Source organism: Bos mutus, chromosome 3 (genome assembly GCF_027580195.1).
Source record: "Bos mutus isolate GX-2022 chromosome 3, NWIPB_WYAK_1.1, whole genome shotgun sequence".
Taxonomy (NCBI): domain Eukaryota; kingdom Metazoa; phylum Chordata; class Mammalia; order Artiodactyla; family Bovidae; genus Bos; species Bos mutus.
The window spans coordinates 39,016,638-39,035,306 of NC_091619.1; the positions used below are offsets into that span (position 1 = coordinate 39,016,638).

An 18,669-nucleotide genomic window follows, 5' to 3' on the forward strand; every position below is an offset into this window, starting at 1 on the left:
CCCCATAGACTGCAATGGCACCCCACTCCAGTACTCTTGCCTAGAAAATCCAGGGGTGGAGGAGCCTGGTAGGCTGCAGTCCATGGGGTCGTGAAGAGTCGGACACGACTGAGCGACTTCACTTTCACTTTTCACTTTCATGCATTGGAGAAGGAAGTAGCAACCCACTCCAGTGTTCTTGCCTGGAGAATCCCAGGGACGGGGGAGCCTGGTGGGCTGCCGTCTATGTGGTCGCACAGAGTCGGACACAACTGAAGTGATTTAGCAGCAGCAGCAGACTGTAGCCTACCAGGCTCCTCCGTCCATGGGATTTTCCAGGCAAGAGTACTGGAGTGGGTTGCCATCTCCTTCTCCAGAGGATCTTCCTGACCCAGGGATTGAACCCGGGTCTCCTGCGTTGTAGGCAGACGCTTTACAGTCTGAGCCACCAGGGAAGCTATAGGCAAATTATTAATATAAGATTTTTCACTAACATAATTACCTTCTCCAAACATTTTATAGATGGGACATTTTGATTTTATCTGTATACTTTTAATAAATCATATTCTTGTTAGTAAGTGGAGTTGGCATGCAGAGGCACAGAATCTCCTTGAGATAAAACAAGCAACTTTTAAAAAATATTTTAATTTTATAGGAGTATAATTGATCTACAAGATTGTGTTTGTTCCAGGTGTACAGCAAAGTGATTCAGTTATATATATTATATATATATACACATACATATACACATATATTCATTCTTTTTTAGATTCTTTTCTCATATAGGTTATCACAGAATATTGGGTAGATTTCCCTGTGCTATACAGTAGGTCCTTGTTGATTATCTGTTTTATGTATAGTAGTGTGTGTGTGTTCACCCCAAGCTCCTGATTTATCCCACTCCACTCCACGTTTCCCCCTTTGGTAACCACAGGTTTATAAGAAAATAAGTAGCTTTGTGACTACTCTCTTTAGGAGAGACATTTAGTTTGTAAGTGAATGATGGATAGTAGGAGCAGGAAACAAAGCAACTTCTGTTTCCCAACCACATTTTGCATGTGGGGAAGCATAATAAACTCCTCTAGTCCACAGAGAAATGTGGGAAAATGGAAATGCCTCCCCTTACAGGATTACTCAAATTCCCTCTAGTGAGGCCTTGCTGCTGCTGCTGCTGCTGCTAAGTTGCTTCAGTTGTGTCCGACTCTGTGTGACCCCATAGACGGCAGCCCACCAGGCTCCCCAGTCCCTGGGATTCTCCAGGCAAGAACACTGGAGTGGGTTGCCATTTCCTTCTCCAATGCATGAAAGTGAAAAGTGAAAGTGAAGTCGCTCAGTCCTGTCTGACTCTTAGAGACCCCATGGACTGCCACCAGGCTCCTCCATCCATGGGATTTTCAAGGCAAGAGTACTGGAGTGGGATGCCATTGCCTTCTCCAAGTGATGCCTTAAATACCTCTATATCTTGCTGATCTTTGCAAAGCTAAATAATAACATTTATAAAAGTTTCTAATCATTTTCCCCAGCAGGGAATGACTAGGCTTGCTTCCTGCCAAGCTTAATCTTGACTTCTCCATAGCATCCAGTCCTCAGTTACTAACTGGATGCTTCAGGATGCCTCCCTTGGTTATGAACTACTAAAGGTTTCTATCTGCCTTGATGGCAGATTCCAACTGGCATTGTGAGGGTTTCTTTTGCAAGGAGTTGCCTAAGAGTTCTGCCCACATCTCCTATAGCCAACACTTGGTATGCCTTTACCAGGTTATTTTCCACCTCCCTTATTTTGTAGCAATTAAAGAAAACAGGAAAAAAAATTGGCTCAAAATTCACTAAATGGGAATTCACAGATCTATCTGAAATTTTGCTCTTTATCCTGTTTTGTATTATCCAGGTAAACCATTTTAAAAACTCTTCAGCATCACAGTATTACTGAAAATAAATGATAAATATATAAACAATATTGTTTATAATTTTAACCTGCTTTCTAACTTTTCTTTTCTTTGCAACAGGTAAGAATTTCATCATGGCCAAAGGAGAAACCAGGAAGCTGGTTTAGTGAATTTAAGAGAGGAAAACTGGTATGTTATTACCTTAGCATGCATGGTGTATCTTAAACATCATAACTCAAGTTCAAATTATATAATCTCTAGCCCCTTACTGTGAAAGTCTAAATCATACAAAGCAGGATTCCATGTACTTTCTAGTTTGCTTTATCTAAATCTCTTAGACCAATTTTGGGATTTTTAGAGAGAAGTCTAAAATTTTTACCAAAATAAATGGAAATATATTAAATTTATTAAAATAATAAAATCAAATAAAGTATACATTTCACTAAGTACTTGAGATAGCATAAAAATGGACTATATTAGAAATATGAGTTATAGAGAATATAATATCTATTTAGGAAGGATCTCTGACTATTTCATTTCCTTTATACTTGAAATCTAATTTATTCTTTGTTTTCAATTGCAATAAGAATTTTTGGAATGTGAAATGTTTTTTCCAATAGTTACATCTGGAAATAAAGTGAGCTGACTGACTGACCTTTTATATGGATTACAGCACATGTTTACTTAGATATTTCCATAGAATTACCAGTTCGTGGTTAGTCATTTTCTAGAGATATTTTAACATTGCATGCCAAAACTAAATTTGCATTTAAAAGCTGTTTAAGATATATTTGTTTTTGAAATGTTAATTATAATGTATTCTAATGAAAGTTTCTCATTTATTCAGATAATTATTCAAATTTTCAATGTTCTTTAAAAAAATTATGATTTTCCATTTATGACTATTTATACAATCGTTATCCTCTAAAAATCTACACATATTACTAATATTCTCCACATTATAAATCTCTAGTTCAGTTTTCAAGTTACATATTAAATATCCATGTTACAGTTTTATCTTTGTGTGAGATAAAAATACATACACAAATAGAGCTCTCTGGGTGTAGTTTTATTTTTTGCTGTTTTGGTTTCCTTAGAGTGGATTTCCCAGTTTTTTCTCTAACCTCTCAGGTATTCTCATCATCTGAACTGTTAATCAGAAAGAATTAAGTAAATCAATAATAAGGAGGAAAAGTGAAGCAAAAGTTGCTTGTGGACAGTTGTCCATGGAATTCTCCAGTCCAGAATACTGGAGTGGGTAGCATTTCCCTTCTCCAGCAGATCTTCCTGACCCAGGAATCAAACCAGGATCTCCTGCATTGCAGGCAGATTCTTTACCAACTGAGCTATCAGGGAAGCCCAATAAGAAGGAAAGTCACAGATAACTGCCTTTATATTGAATTAATCTATAACCTGGGCAAATTTCTTACTTAATTTTTAAAATATAAGTTTATATGTCTCAGCTAATCCCAGATAGTTTATTTATACCCAGTAAAACAAATTACGAGCTTGACAAGAGAGACAGTTTTTAATAATTTGAAATTAGGACTGTGTTCCTTCTCAAAACGCAAATTAAGTATTTCCTGATAACAAATATTTACTTGCATGTCTCAGGCAATATGCTTGGTGCTGATGATACAAAGATGAATATAATTACATCAACTAAGAACAGACAAACAGGAGGTCTGTGGTGAAAATTAGAAGACCAAAAACCTCTTGGAAGACTGTGGCCCCAAAATGAAAAATGCAGGAATGTGTCGAAAATTTTGAATCAAACAGATATACTAGGAAAATAGGGGAAAACAAACATAAAAATAGTCTGTCTTTGCATTTCACTGAGATTCCTTGATTTTCATTTTCACTGTTTTACCACTCTATTATTCAAAAGGGCTTCCTTGATAGCTCAGTTGGTAAAAAAATCCACCTGCAATGCAGGAGACCCTGGTTCGATTCCTGGGTCAGGAAGATCCACTGGAGAAGGGACAGGCTACCCACTCCAGTTTTCTGGCCTGGAGAATTCCCTGGACTATATCAAAAAGGTACAGGAGTATAATGAAATAATTCTTGGAAACAAATAAAACAATTACATTTTTTTGTGGTATTTACTGACTGACTAGGAAAATGAAGTGTAGAGGTAAAATGATTTTTTTTTTCCAAGATAAGTATTGTTGATAGTAGCTAAGGTGAAAACCCATCTTCATTTCATAAATTCCTATATCTGGGTCTTCTGACTCTCAGTGCATACCTTCTTTCATTAAGTAAGAAATAGGTCTGTTGATACATCCACATGCTTCTGGGATCTCAATTCACTGTTGACAGTGATTTTATTCTTTATAATAGAAAAGAGTCTTTATGTGTCTCTTTATTCTCTTATTTCCAGCTTTCATATTTAGATATCGAAGGCAATTCCATTAATATGGTGCAAATGACATTTCTGAAACTGCTGACTGCCTCTGCTCGGCAAAATTTCACCTATTACTGTCATCAGTCAGTGGCCTGGTATGATGTGTCATCAGGAAGCTATGACAAAGCACTTCGGTTCTTGGGATCAAATGATGAGGAGATGTCCTATGACAACAACCCTTACATCAAAGCCCTATTTGATGGCTGTGCGGTGAGTATAGTCCCTGTGGCCTTCTTCCACAGAGATGAGAGGCAATGTATAGCCATTCCACTTTAGCCCTAAGTCAGATTTCTCTCGTGAAGGGGATGTCAATTGTCATTAAGCCTTGATGCTTAACACTGACATATTAAAGTGCTGCTGCTGCTACTGCTGCTGAGTTGCTTCAGTCGTGTCCGACTCTGTGTGACCCCAGAGACGGCAGCCCACCAGGCTCCCCCATCCCTGGGATTCTCTAGGCAAGAACGCTGGAGTGGGTTGCCATTTCCTTCTCCAATGCATGAAAGTGAAAAGTCAAAGTGAAGTCACTCAGTCATGTCTGACTCTTAGTGACCCCATGGACTGCAGCCTACCAGGCTCCTCCATCCATGGGATTTTCCAGGCAAGAGTATTGGAGTGGAGTGCCATTGCCTTCTCCAATGCATGAAAGTGAAAAGTGAAAGTGAAGTCGCTCAGGTTGTCTACTTGAAAGTTACACAGTCGTGTCCGACTCCTAGCAACCCCATGGACTGCAGTCTACCAGGCTCCTCCATCCATGGGATTTTCCAGGGAAGAGTACTGGAGTGAAGCCAGTACTGAAGCCATTGCCTTCTCCGATATTAAAGTACAGTATATTAGAAACCACTAGTACTCACACATAAACACACACACACAGATACAGAAACTGAAACATACATATAGACACACTTTTAAAGCCATAGCAGAAGGTAATCTTGGGTCATATGTTATTTTTATGGAATTATTCCTGATATTTAAATACTATTACAGCTAGTTATTCATGGAATGAAAAAGATCAAGAGCCTTATTTCATTTGCCTCCTTAATTCATGATTCTAAAATGACAGTTAAAGGAATCATCATTATACCATTCATACCATAGATAATTCTTATCTTGTATTTTGCTTATAGAGGTTTGCGGATTGGTATTATGTTACAAGAGCTTAAACAGATACAGTCATTTTGTTATTTTAATCCTCTGCAACTGTCTTTCTCACACATATGGTAATTTCATAACAGCAAATGACCAAGAGAGCATCCTTAAAAATTTGTTTTCCTAGCTGATTACTGAAAAGCCACAATTACAAATAAACAAAGTAAGTAGCTTACACATAGACCAAAGAAGAGAACATACTGTATATTGAAAGGAGCAAGTGATTTAGATTTCCCAATATAATGTACTGATAATTATTCATAAAATTTATACATAGCAACAGAAATACTTTGACTTGGGCTTCTTGTATTATAATTCCTACACTGTATTCAAATTTTTCTTAGAAAATTTGCTTATATGTGTGTGTATACATATATATATTTATATATATATCTTAATTATTGTAACAATGCTAAGGATATATTATTTATGCAAAGATATGACCCAGTACCAATATCAGTTTTCTCATATTAAAATGTATATATCAATTCAGTAAGATTCTCTGAAGCTGTGCAATATATTAGAGTAACATTTTGAATATGTGCAGCTAAATACTAAATACGGTCAACATTCAGAATTTAAAACTACATATGACATCAGTGATAACAAGAAGAGTGAATTACTACAAAGATAATGGCAAATTTGTTTTCCATTCTCTTCTTTCTTACCTTCTTACCTCTACTCAGAGGCTTAAGAAAAAAATAATGTATGTTAGAAGTATGCAATGATTGTATAACTTTTTATTTCTTCTTAACTTTACAGTCCAGAAAAGGCTATGAAAAGACTGTGATTGAAATCAATACACCGAAAATTGATCAAGTACCTATCGTTGATGTAATGATCAATGACTTTGGTGATCAGAATCAGAAGTTTGGATTTGAAGTTGGTCCTGTTTGTTTTCTTGGCTAAGATTAGGACAAAGAACATATGAAATCAACAGAAAATATACCTTGGTACCACCAACCCATTTTATGCCACATGCAAGTTTTGAATAAGAATGGTATAGAAAATAACTTGCTACATATGTATGTACCAATTAGGAAATACTGATGCCCTTGTGGGCACAGAACCACATGACAAAACTTTGAAAATCATAAAAATATAAGATAGTGTGGCTGAGATGGAAACAGGCCTTATTCTTGAATCCCAATTTTCATCTCTCCTTTTCCTATTTAGATTTCTTTGGTGCTGTAGAAAAAAAAAAAAAAAAGAGAGAAAAATATATATTCATAAAAGATATGGTGCTCATTCCCATCCATCAAGGATGTGCTAAAACAATGTGTTTAATAAATTGTAATTTTATGTACAGTTCTATACTGTTATCTATGTGTCCATTTCCAAAACTTGCACGTGTCTCTGAATTCCATCTGACTCTAATTTTATGACAATTGCAGAAATATGATGGCAATAAATATATGTATTATGAAAAAATAAAACTGTAATTTCTGGTGGCTCTAATTCCCTTCCTTTGATGAATAATAAAATGCCTTTGTATATATTGATGTTGAAGAGTTCAGTTATTTGATGTCGCCAACAAATTTCTCAGAGGGCAAAACCTGGAAGACTTTTGGAAGCACATACCGAGCAACTCTTCTCTTCTGACCGTAACTTTGCTGAATTTCAGCCAAAAACATCATGCATTTTGATGCTTTATTCAGTGCTATACCTCAACCGTTTTCTTTTCAGAATCCAGGATCTCACAGGATACTTGTATATATGGAAAACAAGCAAGTTTATATTTTTGGACAGGAAAACGTGTATGAGAAGCTATTTTAACAGATTGATGCCTACATCAAGCAATCAATCAGTCACATGTACAATTTCTTTAACTACGTTATCTCATCTCATTGTTTTCAGTGTGCTTCAGCTATTCAGGTTAATATTAAAAGATGGAAACTAAGCAGTTATTTATGAACTTGTTAAATGTTATATTTTAATCAATCGACTTCTAGAATTTGATGCTAAGTTGCATATAGTCTTCAAATATTATTTTACTTGCACCTGTCCAACAAATATTATTTCTTTTCTTTCAAGATAATATCATACATTATTTGACCTACCTAATTGCTAATAACATAAGGGTGAACTGTTACTAATAGTGCTTGTACTAAAAGTCATACTTATTAAAAAAAATAAAAATATTTTTTCCACTAAGGCATTTTCTTTCAGGTAGCTTGAAATAGCAGTAAAATCTAAAAATAACAAATTGAACTTTGTATCTATTTTAAGTAATATATGTAAGACTTGAAAATAAATGTTTTATTATTTCTTATATGAAGTGTTAAGTTAATTGATACTAGATTTCACTGGAACATTTTCAACTGATAATTTATCACAAAAGAACATACTTGTAATATTGAAATTAAAACGTGAACATTGTCATTCAGAAGTTCTTTTATTTTTTAAATCAAGTTTGTAAATGTCCTTTGAAGAAGGGAGATATGAATGGTATAAATAAACTCAAGTCTTGTCTACCTGGATTGGTCATTCTCTTTCTTAAATAGGTTTTAAATTACTCTATTGCAGAAAAGGCTTTCAATTTGTTTCTTGACCATCCAGGTTAGAATAGTTTTACACTTCTGAAAAAGAATATTATCCTTCATAGATTAGTTGTTTAAAATTCTCCACATTTCTAAAATAAACTCTATAAACAAAATGATAGGATATGCTTAATTTTTAAAATATTTTTATAATTAAAAACTTTATGACGTTTCAAACATTCATAATTTCAGCATTACAAGAATTTCCAGATATTTTACTTGAAATATAGACTTTAATATAGACTGTATAGGCTTCCCTGATGGTTCAGTTGGTAAAGAATCTGCCTGCAATGCAGGAGACCCCTATTCAATTCCTGGGTCAGGAAGATCCCCTGAAGAGGGGATAGGCTACCCACTTCAGTATTCTTGGGCTTTCCTTGTGGCTCAGCTGGTAAATAATTCGCCTGCAATGCAGAGACCTGGGTTCAATCCCTGGGTGGGGAAGATCCCCTGGAGAAGGGAAAGGCTACCCACTCCAATATTCTGGCCTGGTGAATTCCAGGGACTATATAGTCCACGTGGTCTCAAAGACTCAAACATGACTGAGCAACTTTCACGTCATAGACTCTAAATCATACATAAAATAATATTGTCTATCAAGAGGAATTCCATACATCAGACAATTTAATGAATGCATAGTAATGAGGGAATTTTTTCATATTGACCTGCATTGGGGAAGTTGCATCATTTGTCCATTTAAACAAAATGGCTTCAAACGTGGCACTTAACTGAATTAATGCATAAATAGCTAACTCACCTATCCTTTTCTATACCTTTCATCTATGCATATGGTCTTCTGCATGCTATCGAATTTTTTCTGTCTCCTTATTGATTTCATCTGAAAAGGAATCTCTCTGTAAGGGAAAATGGATACTATGCAACATTCTAGTCTTGACCAAGAACTTATGAATCGTTCATGTGTAAATTATGGAAAGTAATATTGACTTTGCAGGCATAGGTAAGTCCTGGGCCTGATACACATAAAGTTTGGTATAATTCTCTTTAAAAAGCTAATACAAAATTACAAATAAAAAATACAAAAGTTACTATTTAAAATGAGTAAAGGATCAGCTGCGTGATTAGTGCCTGCTCAGTCCCGGGTTAGGAGCTGGCTAAGTCCCGTGATTAGAGTCTGCTTAGCCACTTCATTACAGGCTGCTCAAAAAAAAATAAATAAATAAAATAAAATGAGTAAAGGTATTACAACAAATTATTAATTTAAAAAATGGACCAACACCAAAAGTATCAGAACACCCAGGAAAATATTGATATTTTTATTAATTAAATCTCTAAAGTACTTCTGTAACAATTTTATCCATGTGTTTGCTTGTTTATTTATTTATTTGGCTGCAACCTCTGAGTGCCTCTTCAAATGACAATCTTAAATTTCTTTTAGAAATAATGTTTCTCTAACAAGTTAGGTTTAAAGTGTTTTTTATTGTCAATAGCTTAGAGATGTTTCAGAGTCAAATTCTGTTATTGGTGAGTATTGCTTAATGTTAGATTATTTTAAATTCAAGAAAATCTCTTTTATAGTTCCTTCACACTATACTTCACACCATAAATGTGTGAGAGTTTTCCAGAGCGCAGCCTCTGATTCTGTACGTTTTCCTACCTTGTTGCTCCTCCATTATCAATAGATTCAGGTTCTGGGCACCATAATACACATGCATACAATGGTATAAATTCTGCCCTCGTAGCTTTTTCATTATCATAACAAGTGGGTGACAGGACTATTCCTGAAAGCCATATCTATACTGAGATTACTGGCATTTTAATTATACATAAATATTAGCTGCAAGCCACATAATTATATCCCACATAGGCATATTCCACAAATGCCAAGTAAATGAATCTCTAATCAAATTTCCTCCTTACAGCTTCCTTCCACACCGCCCAACACAAAAAAAAGAATATCAAGAAGTTGGCATGTAATCACAAAGTATTTAGCTGATCCTGGTTAAAGAATCTTTGGCAAATCTTAACTAATCATATGACCACATGGGCATATTTTTAGAATCTCGTTAAGGTCTTAGATGATGCCTGTGAAAGAGGATTATGAAGCTTAAGTTTTATTGGTTTCAAGTAAATAGTCCTCTGCAAGCTGGATAACAGCATGAATGAGTTAATTAAGGGCCTAGCACACTGATATACACTAAGAGCCAAATAAATAATGACTATTGCAAAGTAAATACAGATTGTATCACAGAGGTCCAAATCAGGAAAGAGACTCACGTAAAATACAAGCCATGCGACTTCCCTGGTGGTCCAGTGGTTAACACTCCATGCCTGCAATGCAGGGGACCCACGTTTGAACCCTGCTCAGGGAATGGGGTCGCACAGAGTCAGACACGACTGAAGCGACTTAGCAGCAACAGCAGCAGCAGGGAACTAGATCCTATATGCCACAATTGAGAGTTTGCATGCCAAAAAAAAAAAAAAATCCTGCATGCCACAACGTAAAGTCCCACAAGCAGCAACAAAGACCCAGCACAGCCAAATAAATTAAAGAATAATAAAAAAGATGCTTCAAATCATCTTAAAAAAAAATAAAAGCCTTACAGAGATTCACAAAGGATACCAAAAAATGAAAGCAGTAGCATATACGATATCCAAGAATCCCAAATTCATCAGACAGAGCTTATCAAGGCCCATTTTACTAGGATGTTTTTGTTCTTGAGAAGGATAGGTTTGAAAGGTTTTAAGATCATTAAATTTTATATATTGTATTTTGCTAGTCTCATATCTCTGTCATTGTCTTTAGTCTCACTCTTTGCTACCCCATGGATTGTAGCCTGCCAGGCTCCTCTGTCCATGGGATTTTCCAGGCAAGAATACTGGAGTGGGTTGCCATTTCCTTTGCCAAAGTGAAAGTTGCTCAGTTGTGTCCGAGTCTTTGTGACCCCATGGACTGGACAGTACAGTCCATGGAATTCTCTGGCCTGGAGCTCAGTATTCTAAGCTGTATTCTCAGTATTCTGATACAATATTCTCAGTATCCTGGAGTATTCTGTGGCTCAGGCTAGAATACTGGAGTAGATAGCCTTTCCCTTCTGCAGGAAATCTTCCCAACCCAGGGATTGAACCCAGGTCTCCCACATTGCAGGCGGATTCTTTACCAGCTGAGCTACCTCGGAAGCACAAGATATACAGAGCATATCTCTGTAGTGGTCATATAATTGATAATTCTTCAATGTAGCTTCAGCCCAGAGATCCAGAGATTGTAGAATTACTCACAATTTTAAATCTTTCAGAATATATTCTGCTAAAACATTCCAAGTTCAGTTATCAGTTCATAGGCAACACCTGCTATCTCCTTACTTATTTTCTTTTTTTTCTTTTTTCCTCACTGAGTGGTTTATGTGATCTTAGTTCCCCAACCAGGGATTGAACCCATGTTCTCTACAGTGAAAGCACAGAGTCCTAACCAATGGACCACCAGGGAATTCCCTCCTCATTTATTTTCTGTCTTGTAAGTACAGCACTCAATATTTATAAGGAGATTGGTCAGTGTCAAAAGAGAGGGAAAAATGAGTTACCAACCTGCTGTTAATTCTTTCCTTCTAAAAATATAAACCAAAATAATTTCAGAAATATTTCATGATATAAAATCTAGAACTTATAATAGCCTTATAATGGCATTTCTCCCTATAATAGTATTCATACAAAGCTACACAAATACACAGATTTTTATTTTTAAATCACCTCTATAAGTTTATAAAGAAGTAAAACAGGTGTAAATAAAATGTCTGCTATTTTTCTGGCTTACTGAGGGAAATGAATATTCCTAAGGCACAAAGAAACTTTAACCTGAAAAGACCTCCATTTCTGAGCTCACCATTGACAGGACAAGACTGAATTAAATAGAACAAACAAGTCCTCTAAGAAAGGATTTTCAGAGCCCTTTAATCGACACAGTGGAAAATTCTGTGTAACCAATTCATTAATGACACGGGTATTGGCATCTTACCTACTTCAGGAAAACAAAACAACTCAGTAAAATTGTTATCATAGCTATCGCTCTATAAGGCAAGATATATTTTAAAAACATTCAATTATAGTTTATGCAAAGTTTCTTAGCTATAGAGAAGCAAAGTTCACGTTAGATAATATTATTATGTAGTTATTTCTACATAGTTACAGAGATCTTTACATCAGTCCTGAGAGAATCATGGAAAAAGAGAAACTGATAATAACAACATTAGAAAAACTCTTAAGTTATTAATTAATTAAAAGTGGAAAAGTGATATTACTAGGTAAATAATTTTTTTTTTTAATTTTATATTTTTAGTGAAATAAAAGTCTCATCAGCATATCTTTCCTCTGTGTGGGAGACCTCTCCCACCCCTGGGCACACCACCTCCCTCCACCCTCCTGTTCTCTCTCTCAAAGGGAGGCAGGAGAGGAAGGAGGGCAGCTGCAGTGGGGGCAGAATTTTGAAGTAAATATTTTCTAAAGATGGAGACAAATGGTTTTAAATAATTGAATCCTAAAACATCAACACAGAAAACGATGGTTATTTATCAGTTAATCAATGACTGAGGATATCATTTACTGCTATCACAGGACAGTTTTCTATCAAAAAAATAAAAACTACCCAAAATAATTATGTCAGAAAGTGTCTTCACTAAATCCTTAATCCCGGATTAATAGAAGAAAGGAAAACATCAGTTCTAAAAGAACAGTTTATTATTGAGTCAATTCCTAGGCAGGTTGGTAAGAAGTCCAGGGTCCCTGAGGAAGAGAAAGGGGTCTGGAATTCTCAAGGAGGAAAGGACAAACTTTTTTTTACATTCCTTGGTAAGGATTATATAACAACAATGTATCCTGCTTGAGGACAGTTTCTCCTTCTTGAAAACCTTGACTAATCCTGTTATCTTAAAATGTATTCATCAAGTGACTGAAAGTTGCTCAGTCCTGTCTGTCTCTTTGCAGCCCCATGGATAATACAGTCCATGGAATTCTCCAGCCCAGAATACTGGAGTGGGTAGCTGTTCCCTTCTCCAGGGGATCATCCCAGTACAGGGATCAAACCCAGGTCTCCCAACATTGCAGGCAGATTCTTTACCAGCTGTGGCTCAGACGGGAAAGTATCTGCCTACCATGCGGTATACCTGGGTTCAATCCCTGGGTTGGGAAGATCTCTTGGAGAAGGAAATGGCAATCCACTCCAGTATTCTTGCCTGGAAAATCCCATGGACGGAGGAGGAGTCTGGTAGGCTACAGTCCATGGGGTTGCAAAGAGTTGGACACGACTAAGCAACTTCACTCACTAAAATGTATATTATGGGAGTGGGTCTGGTAAGATCTTTCTACTGTTAGTTCTAATTCTGTCATCTTAACATGTAAATTGTGGGAGTGGATCTATTAAGACCTTTGCAACCTTGAGACATTCTTTTGATTTATTGTAATAATCAATTAAAAAATATAGCTCCCTTGCTAAGACTAGTGAGGGGGGCACTCTCTGTCCCCCTTCTGATGTCTGTGTCAGAGGTTTCTCTGTCCTTTTTCACTTTAATAAAACTCTGCTACACAAAGCTCTTGAGTGATCAAGCCTTGTCCCTGGTCCAGAAGCTAAATCTTATTCTTTGGAGACCATGAATCTGACACCATTTACCATAAGCTATCATTATCAAGTTTCAGATTATACAGATTTTTGGAGAACTGAAAGAACCATTAATACTGGTTTGTGAGTGTTTCATGAAGATGGCAGGTCTGCAAATATCTGTAGGGTTTGGATAGGTATGTGTAGAGGTGAGAAAGAAGACCATTTTAAGGAGGAAACCCAAAAAGAATTGCAGAGCACAAGTTGGTATAGCACTTGACCAAGAGGAGGAGTCTGATAAGTCCCAGTGATGAGACAGTATGGCCTGGGGTGAGGCCAAGGCCTGTGTTTAAGGTTTGGTTGTAATAGCTTGAAATCATGTAAGAGTATGGATAATATGCAGTAAATAATTTTAAATGAATGCTTATTCTTGAGTTAGACAGTCACAATGAAAGTTGTATTTAGAATTACTATTTTGGGCAGTTTTTACGGTATCTACCAAGTAGGCATTCTATGCTGGATGGATCTGTAAGATGAGTCAGATAATAAGAATTATTAAGAGAAAGTTTATTGAATGATTGTGAAAATTTAAGTGAGTGGTAATACAGATTTGGATTACAATAGTTACACTTCCCGGAGAAGGCAATGGCACCCCACTCCAGTACTCTTGCTTGGAAAACCCCATGGACGGAGGAGCCTGGTAGGCTGCAATCCATGAGGTCGCTAAGAGTTGGACAGGACTGAGCGACTTCACTTTCACTTTTCACTTTCATGCATTGGAGAAGGAAATGGCAACCCACTCCAGTGTTCTTGCCTGGAGAATCCCAGGGATGGGGGAGCCTGGTGGGCTGCTGTCTATGGGGTCGCACAGAGTCGGACACGACTGAAGTGACTTGGCATAGCATAGCTACACTTCCATGATTTAAGAGGAAGAGACACATATAAAACAATTTGAAAGAATAAATGACTATATTTTACAATATTTAAAATATCCCAGAGTCTTTCACTGGATACACATACAAGTAAGTTACAGTTGCATAGCTTTTGAGAACATATATCATAAAATAATAAAAAAGAAACCTTGTGTCTACTAAAATTTGAAACGCCAACAGGTTTCAGTAAGGAAAAAAAAAAGACATCTAACACAATCTTATCAACTGGCTTTGTATCACACATATTATGGTAGGATTACTTATGAAAATAATTTGTGATTGCTTAAATAGTACATGTTTACAACATTATGGGTAAATGGCTGTCTCCTATATAAATAAAAGTTCATCTATATTATCAACCACAGAGGATATACATTTATAGAAAGAAAAATTAACTGATAAAACAATTATTATAGTTTTGTCTGTTGATATTGAAACTTTATAAGTAAAAATTGGAACATAAGGAGTAAATAAATGGATAGGAGGCCTTGAAATAATTTTATATTATTAATTTGAAAAGAATATAATCTAGCTATAAACATATTAGGGCATGTAGGCACTCAATATCTATTTAAATATAAAAATGGGCAAATGAAGAAATCATATCTAAATGTCCTCTATTGTCTGCTCATCAAAGTCAAACTTTTTATAGATATACTGTTAGATAGGTTATAGATAGATAGAAACACTGTTTCTACTTTCTGACCCATTCTTCAATTCAGTAAAGTTGAACTCATCCCCTGACCATAAAAACTTTTCAGGATTGCAAATAATGGAATATTCACCAATCCAAAGTGCATTTTCTCAGAGACGACAACTCAGTGTGTCAAAACCTACTCCTTTTCCTGTGCTCTTAAGCTCAGTTAAAGACACCTCTATCCACAAAGTTACCTGGTCCAAAGACGTTCAAAGTCATTATGAATTGCTTGCTGTTCTTTCAAATCAGTCCTCTATTTTCCTCAATTTTCTTTTCTAGAAAATCTTTCACACCTTGTTTACCTTTTATCTTTGTTGATACTGCTTGAGTTTGGGTAGTGATGATTTTTCAGCACAAAATTTTAATAACTTCCTGTATGATCTCCTACTTCTGGATACCTATATTCTCAAACGCAACATATAAAATTGTTCAGTGGCTTCCTATCACCTATAACATTGTCTTTTTTTGTTTTTGTTTATTTTACTGCTTACAAAGAGTATATTCACACCCTGCCCTTCTCTCTTGCTTTCTCTTATCCATAGGCACCTAACATGAAAATGAAATAACATTTGCAAATGAGTACTCATTGTGAACATCCTAATATGTAATATTTCATATTAGAAAATGTAAGTTGTACAATGGGTTTCCCTGGTGGCTCAGATGGTAAAGAATCCTCCTGCAATTGGGAGTCCTGGATTCAATCCCTGGGATGGTAAGATCCCTGGAGGAGGGCATGGCAATCCACTCCAGTATTCTTGCCTGGAGAATTCTATGGACAAAGGAGTCTGGTGGGCTACAGTCCACAGAGTCACAAAGAGTCAGACATGACTGAGTAAGTAACAAAGGATAGTGCATTTGTAGATTGAATGATGAAGTTGTTAAAATCAGAATTAGAAGACTTAGTGATATGAGATGCTGTTCCTAACATATTTCTAAGTGAAAAAGCAATTTTTAAATGCAGAAAGCATAGACTTTTAAGGTCATTTTTCATATATTTGAGATAAATGTAGCTTCCACTCTGTGTGTGTCTTTGTGTTAATCATCACACACAATTGAGAACAAGCTTTATGAATATATCAGTCCTTTCACCATGCCAAGCAAAAAGCCTGGCAATTAGTCATTTGCCTATAAATTTCTCATCTGTAACAAAAAAGAAATGATGAATCATAAAATAAATACCACAATCAAAGACAGAAGTTCTTCAAGCTAATTCTAGTAACTTAATTCAAATGAAGCATGCAAAAGCAGACCCAGGGATAGGTTAGTTTTGTATACTGGTGTAATTATGTAAGGTTTCTCAGCAAGAATCCTTCACAGTGATACAAATCTATGTGCAAGTTCTATGCACTGTCTTCTGACTCATTGGAACTCCTGATGTTTCCACATTGCTATAGTTAAACAACACATCTGTTGAACAAAATGCAAGCTAAGATATAGATGTAGATCTTTGGAGAACCAGGAGAACTAAAGAATCAAAGGGAGACAAAGAAGACATCATTCCTACTTCATCTGTTCCTCTTCACTCACCTATTTTCACCTAATTAAATGATTTTTGTTTTTTTTTTTTTTCCAGTTTTATTGAGACATAACTGACATATAGCACTGTTAAAGTTTAAGGTATACAGCATGATGATCTGACTTACAGACATCATGAAGTGATTACCACAATAAGTTTAGTGAACATCCATCATCTCATATAGATACAAAATAAAAGAAAAAATATTTGTCCTTGTGATAAGAACTCTTATGGTTTATTCCCATAAGACTTTCATATATAATATGGTGTGGTGTTAATGTTATTTATTGCATTATAACTGGAAGTCTGTATCTTTTGACCATCTTCATCCAGTCCCTCTCTCTCCTCATCCCCACTTCTGATAACCACAAATATGATCTCTTTTTCTATGAGCTTCTTTATTTGCTTGTTTGATTTTTAAGTATAATTGACCTACAACACTATGATATTTCCTGGTGTATGGAACTCAAAAGCCTCTTGATGAAAGTGAAAGTGGAGAGTGAAAAAGTTGGCTTAAAGCTCAACATTCAGAAAATGAAGATCATGGCATCCAGTCCCACCACTTCATGGGAAATAGATGAGGGGAAACAGTGTCAGACTTTATTTTTCTGGGCTCCAAAATCACTGCAGATGGTGACTGCAGCCATGAAATTAAAAGATGCTTACTTCTTGGAAGGAAAGTTATGACCAACCTAGATAGCATATTCAAAAGCAGAGACATTACTTTGCCAACAAAGGTTTGTCTAGTCAAGGCTATGGTTTTCCAGTGGTCATGTATGGATGTGACAGTTGGACTGTGAAGAAGGCTGAGCACTGAAGAATTGATGCTTTTGAACTGTGGTGTTGGAGAAGACTCTTGAGAGTCCCTTGGACTGCAAGGAGATCCACCAGTCCATTCTGAAGATCAGCCCTGGGATTTCTTTGGAAGGAATGATGCTAAAGCTGAAACTCCAGTACTTTGGCCACCTCATGCGAAGAGTTGATTCATTGGAAAAGACTCTGATGCTGGGAGGGATTGGGGGCAGGAGGAGAAGGGGACAACAGAGGATGAGATGGTTGGATGGCATCACTGACTTGATGAACGTGAGTCTGAGTGAACTCCGGGAGTTGGTGATGGACAGGGAGGCCTGGCGTGCTGCGATTCATGGGGTTGCAAAGAGTCGGACACGACTGAGCGACTGATCTGATCTGATCTGATCTGATAACACCGTGATTCAATATTTCTATGTAGCTAGAAAGGATTGCAGTGATAAGTTTAGTTACCATCTGTACCATTCAAAGATGTTACAAATTATTGACTCTATTCCCCATGCTATACTTTTCACCCCTATGACTCAGTTATTTTGTAACTGGGAGTTTGTACCTCTCATTCTCCCCCACTATTTCATTAGTCCCCTCACCTTCACCCTTCTGCAAGCACTTATTTGTTCTCTGTTTTAGTGGATGTTTTGTCTGAGAGGAGCTTTTTATGAACAAGACATAATTTTTATAAGGAGATTTGGTGAAGCTAAGTTTTATGTACACACACACACACACACACATCTATAAACATAGACCTAAATAAAGTAAAATTGCCTAATTTACTCTATGAGAGATGGTTTAAAATGACTTAAGATTGTCTTTCTTTTATCCTTGACACATGTATATTCATGAACATTTAGCTATAATGTTAAAAATGTATCTTCACTTCTTGCTACATTTGACTATTAAAAAAGAATCCATGTTTTCATTGTTATGTATGCATCTGTGCTTCCTATGTTTATTTTACTTGATCTTTCCATCTTAGGATGGCACATTCTTTAAAACAGGTTATAGGAAGGATTTAGCTTAGGTTAGAAGATAGGTATGAGGAAGCACTAAAAATCTGGCAGAAAGCCAACAGGCTGGACAGAAATGTTTAATCTTGCTTTATCCTTGACAAACTCTGAAACTGAAGCATGTGGAAATCCTACTAACTAAATGACCAAAATTTTCTTATGTAACCTCTTAGCTCTTATGGTAAAAAAAAAAAAAAAAAAAGCTAC

The 18,669-nt window shown here is 36.1% G+C and overlaps 1 protein-coding gene across 1 annotated transcript in view; it reads left to right on the top strand.

Annotated features, from left to right (window-relative positions):
- Positions 1 to 7,889, top strand: part of COL11A1 (collagen type XI alpha 1 chain) — a 229,597-nt gene extending 221,708 nt beyond the window's left edge. Inside the window, 3 exon segments of the mRNA XM_070367586.1 lie at positions 1,986 to 2,054; positions 4,246 to 4,479; positions 6,178 to 7,889. Of these exon segments, the coding sequence (XP_070223687.1) occupies positions 1,986 to 2,054; positions 4,246 to 4,479; positions 6,178 to 6,324 (450 nt within the window). The 3' untranslated portion in view covers positions 6,325 to 7,889.
- The last annotated feature ends 10,780 nt before the right edge of the window (positions 7,890 to 18,669 follow it).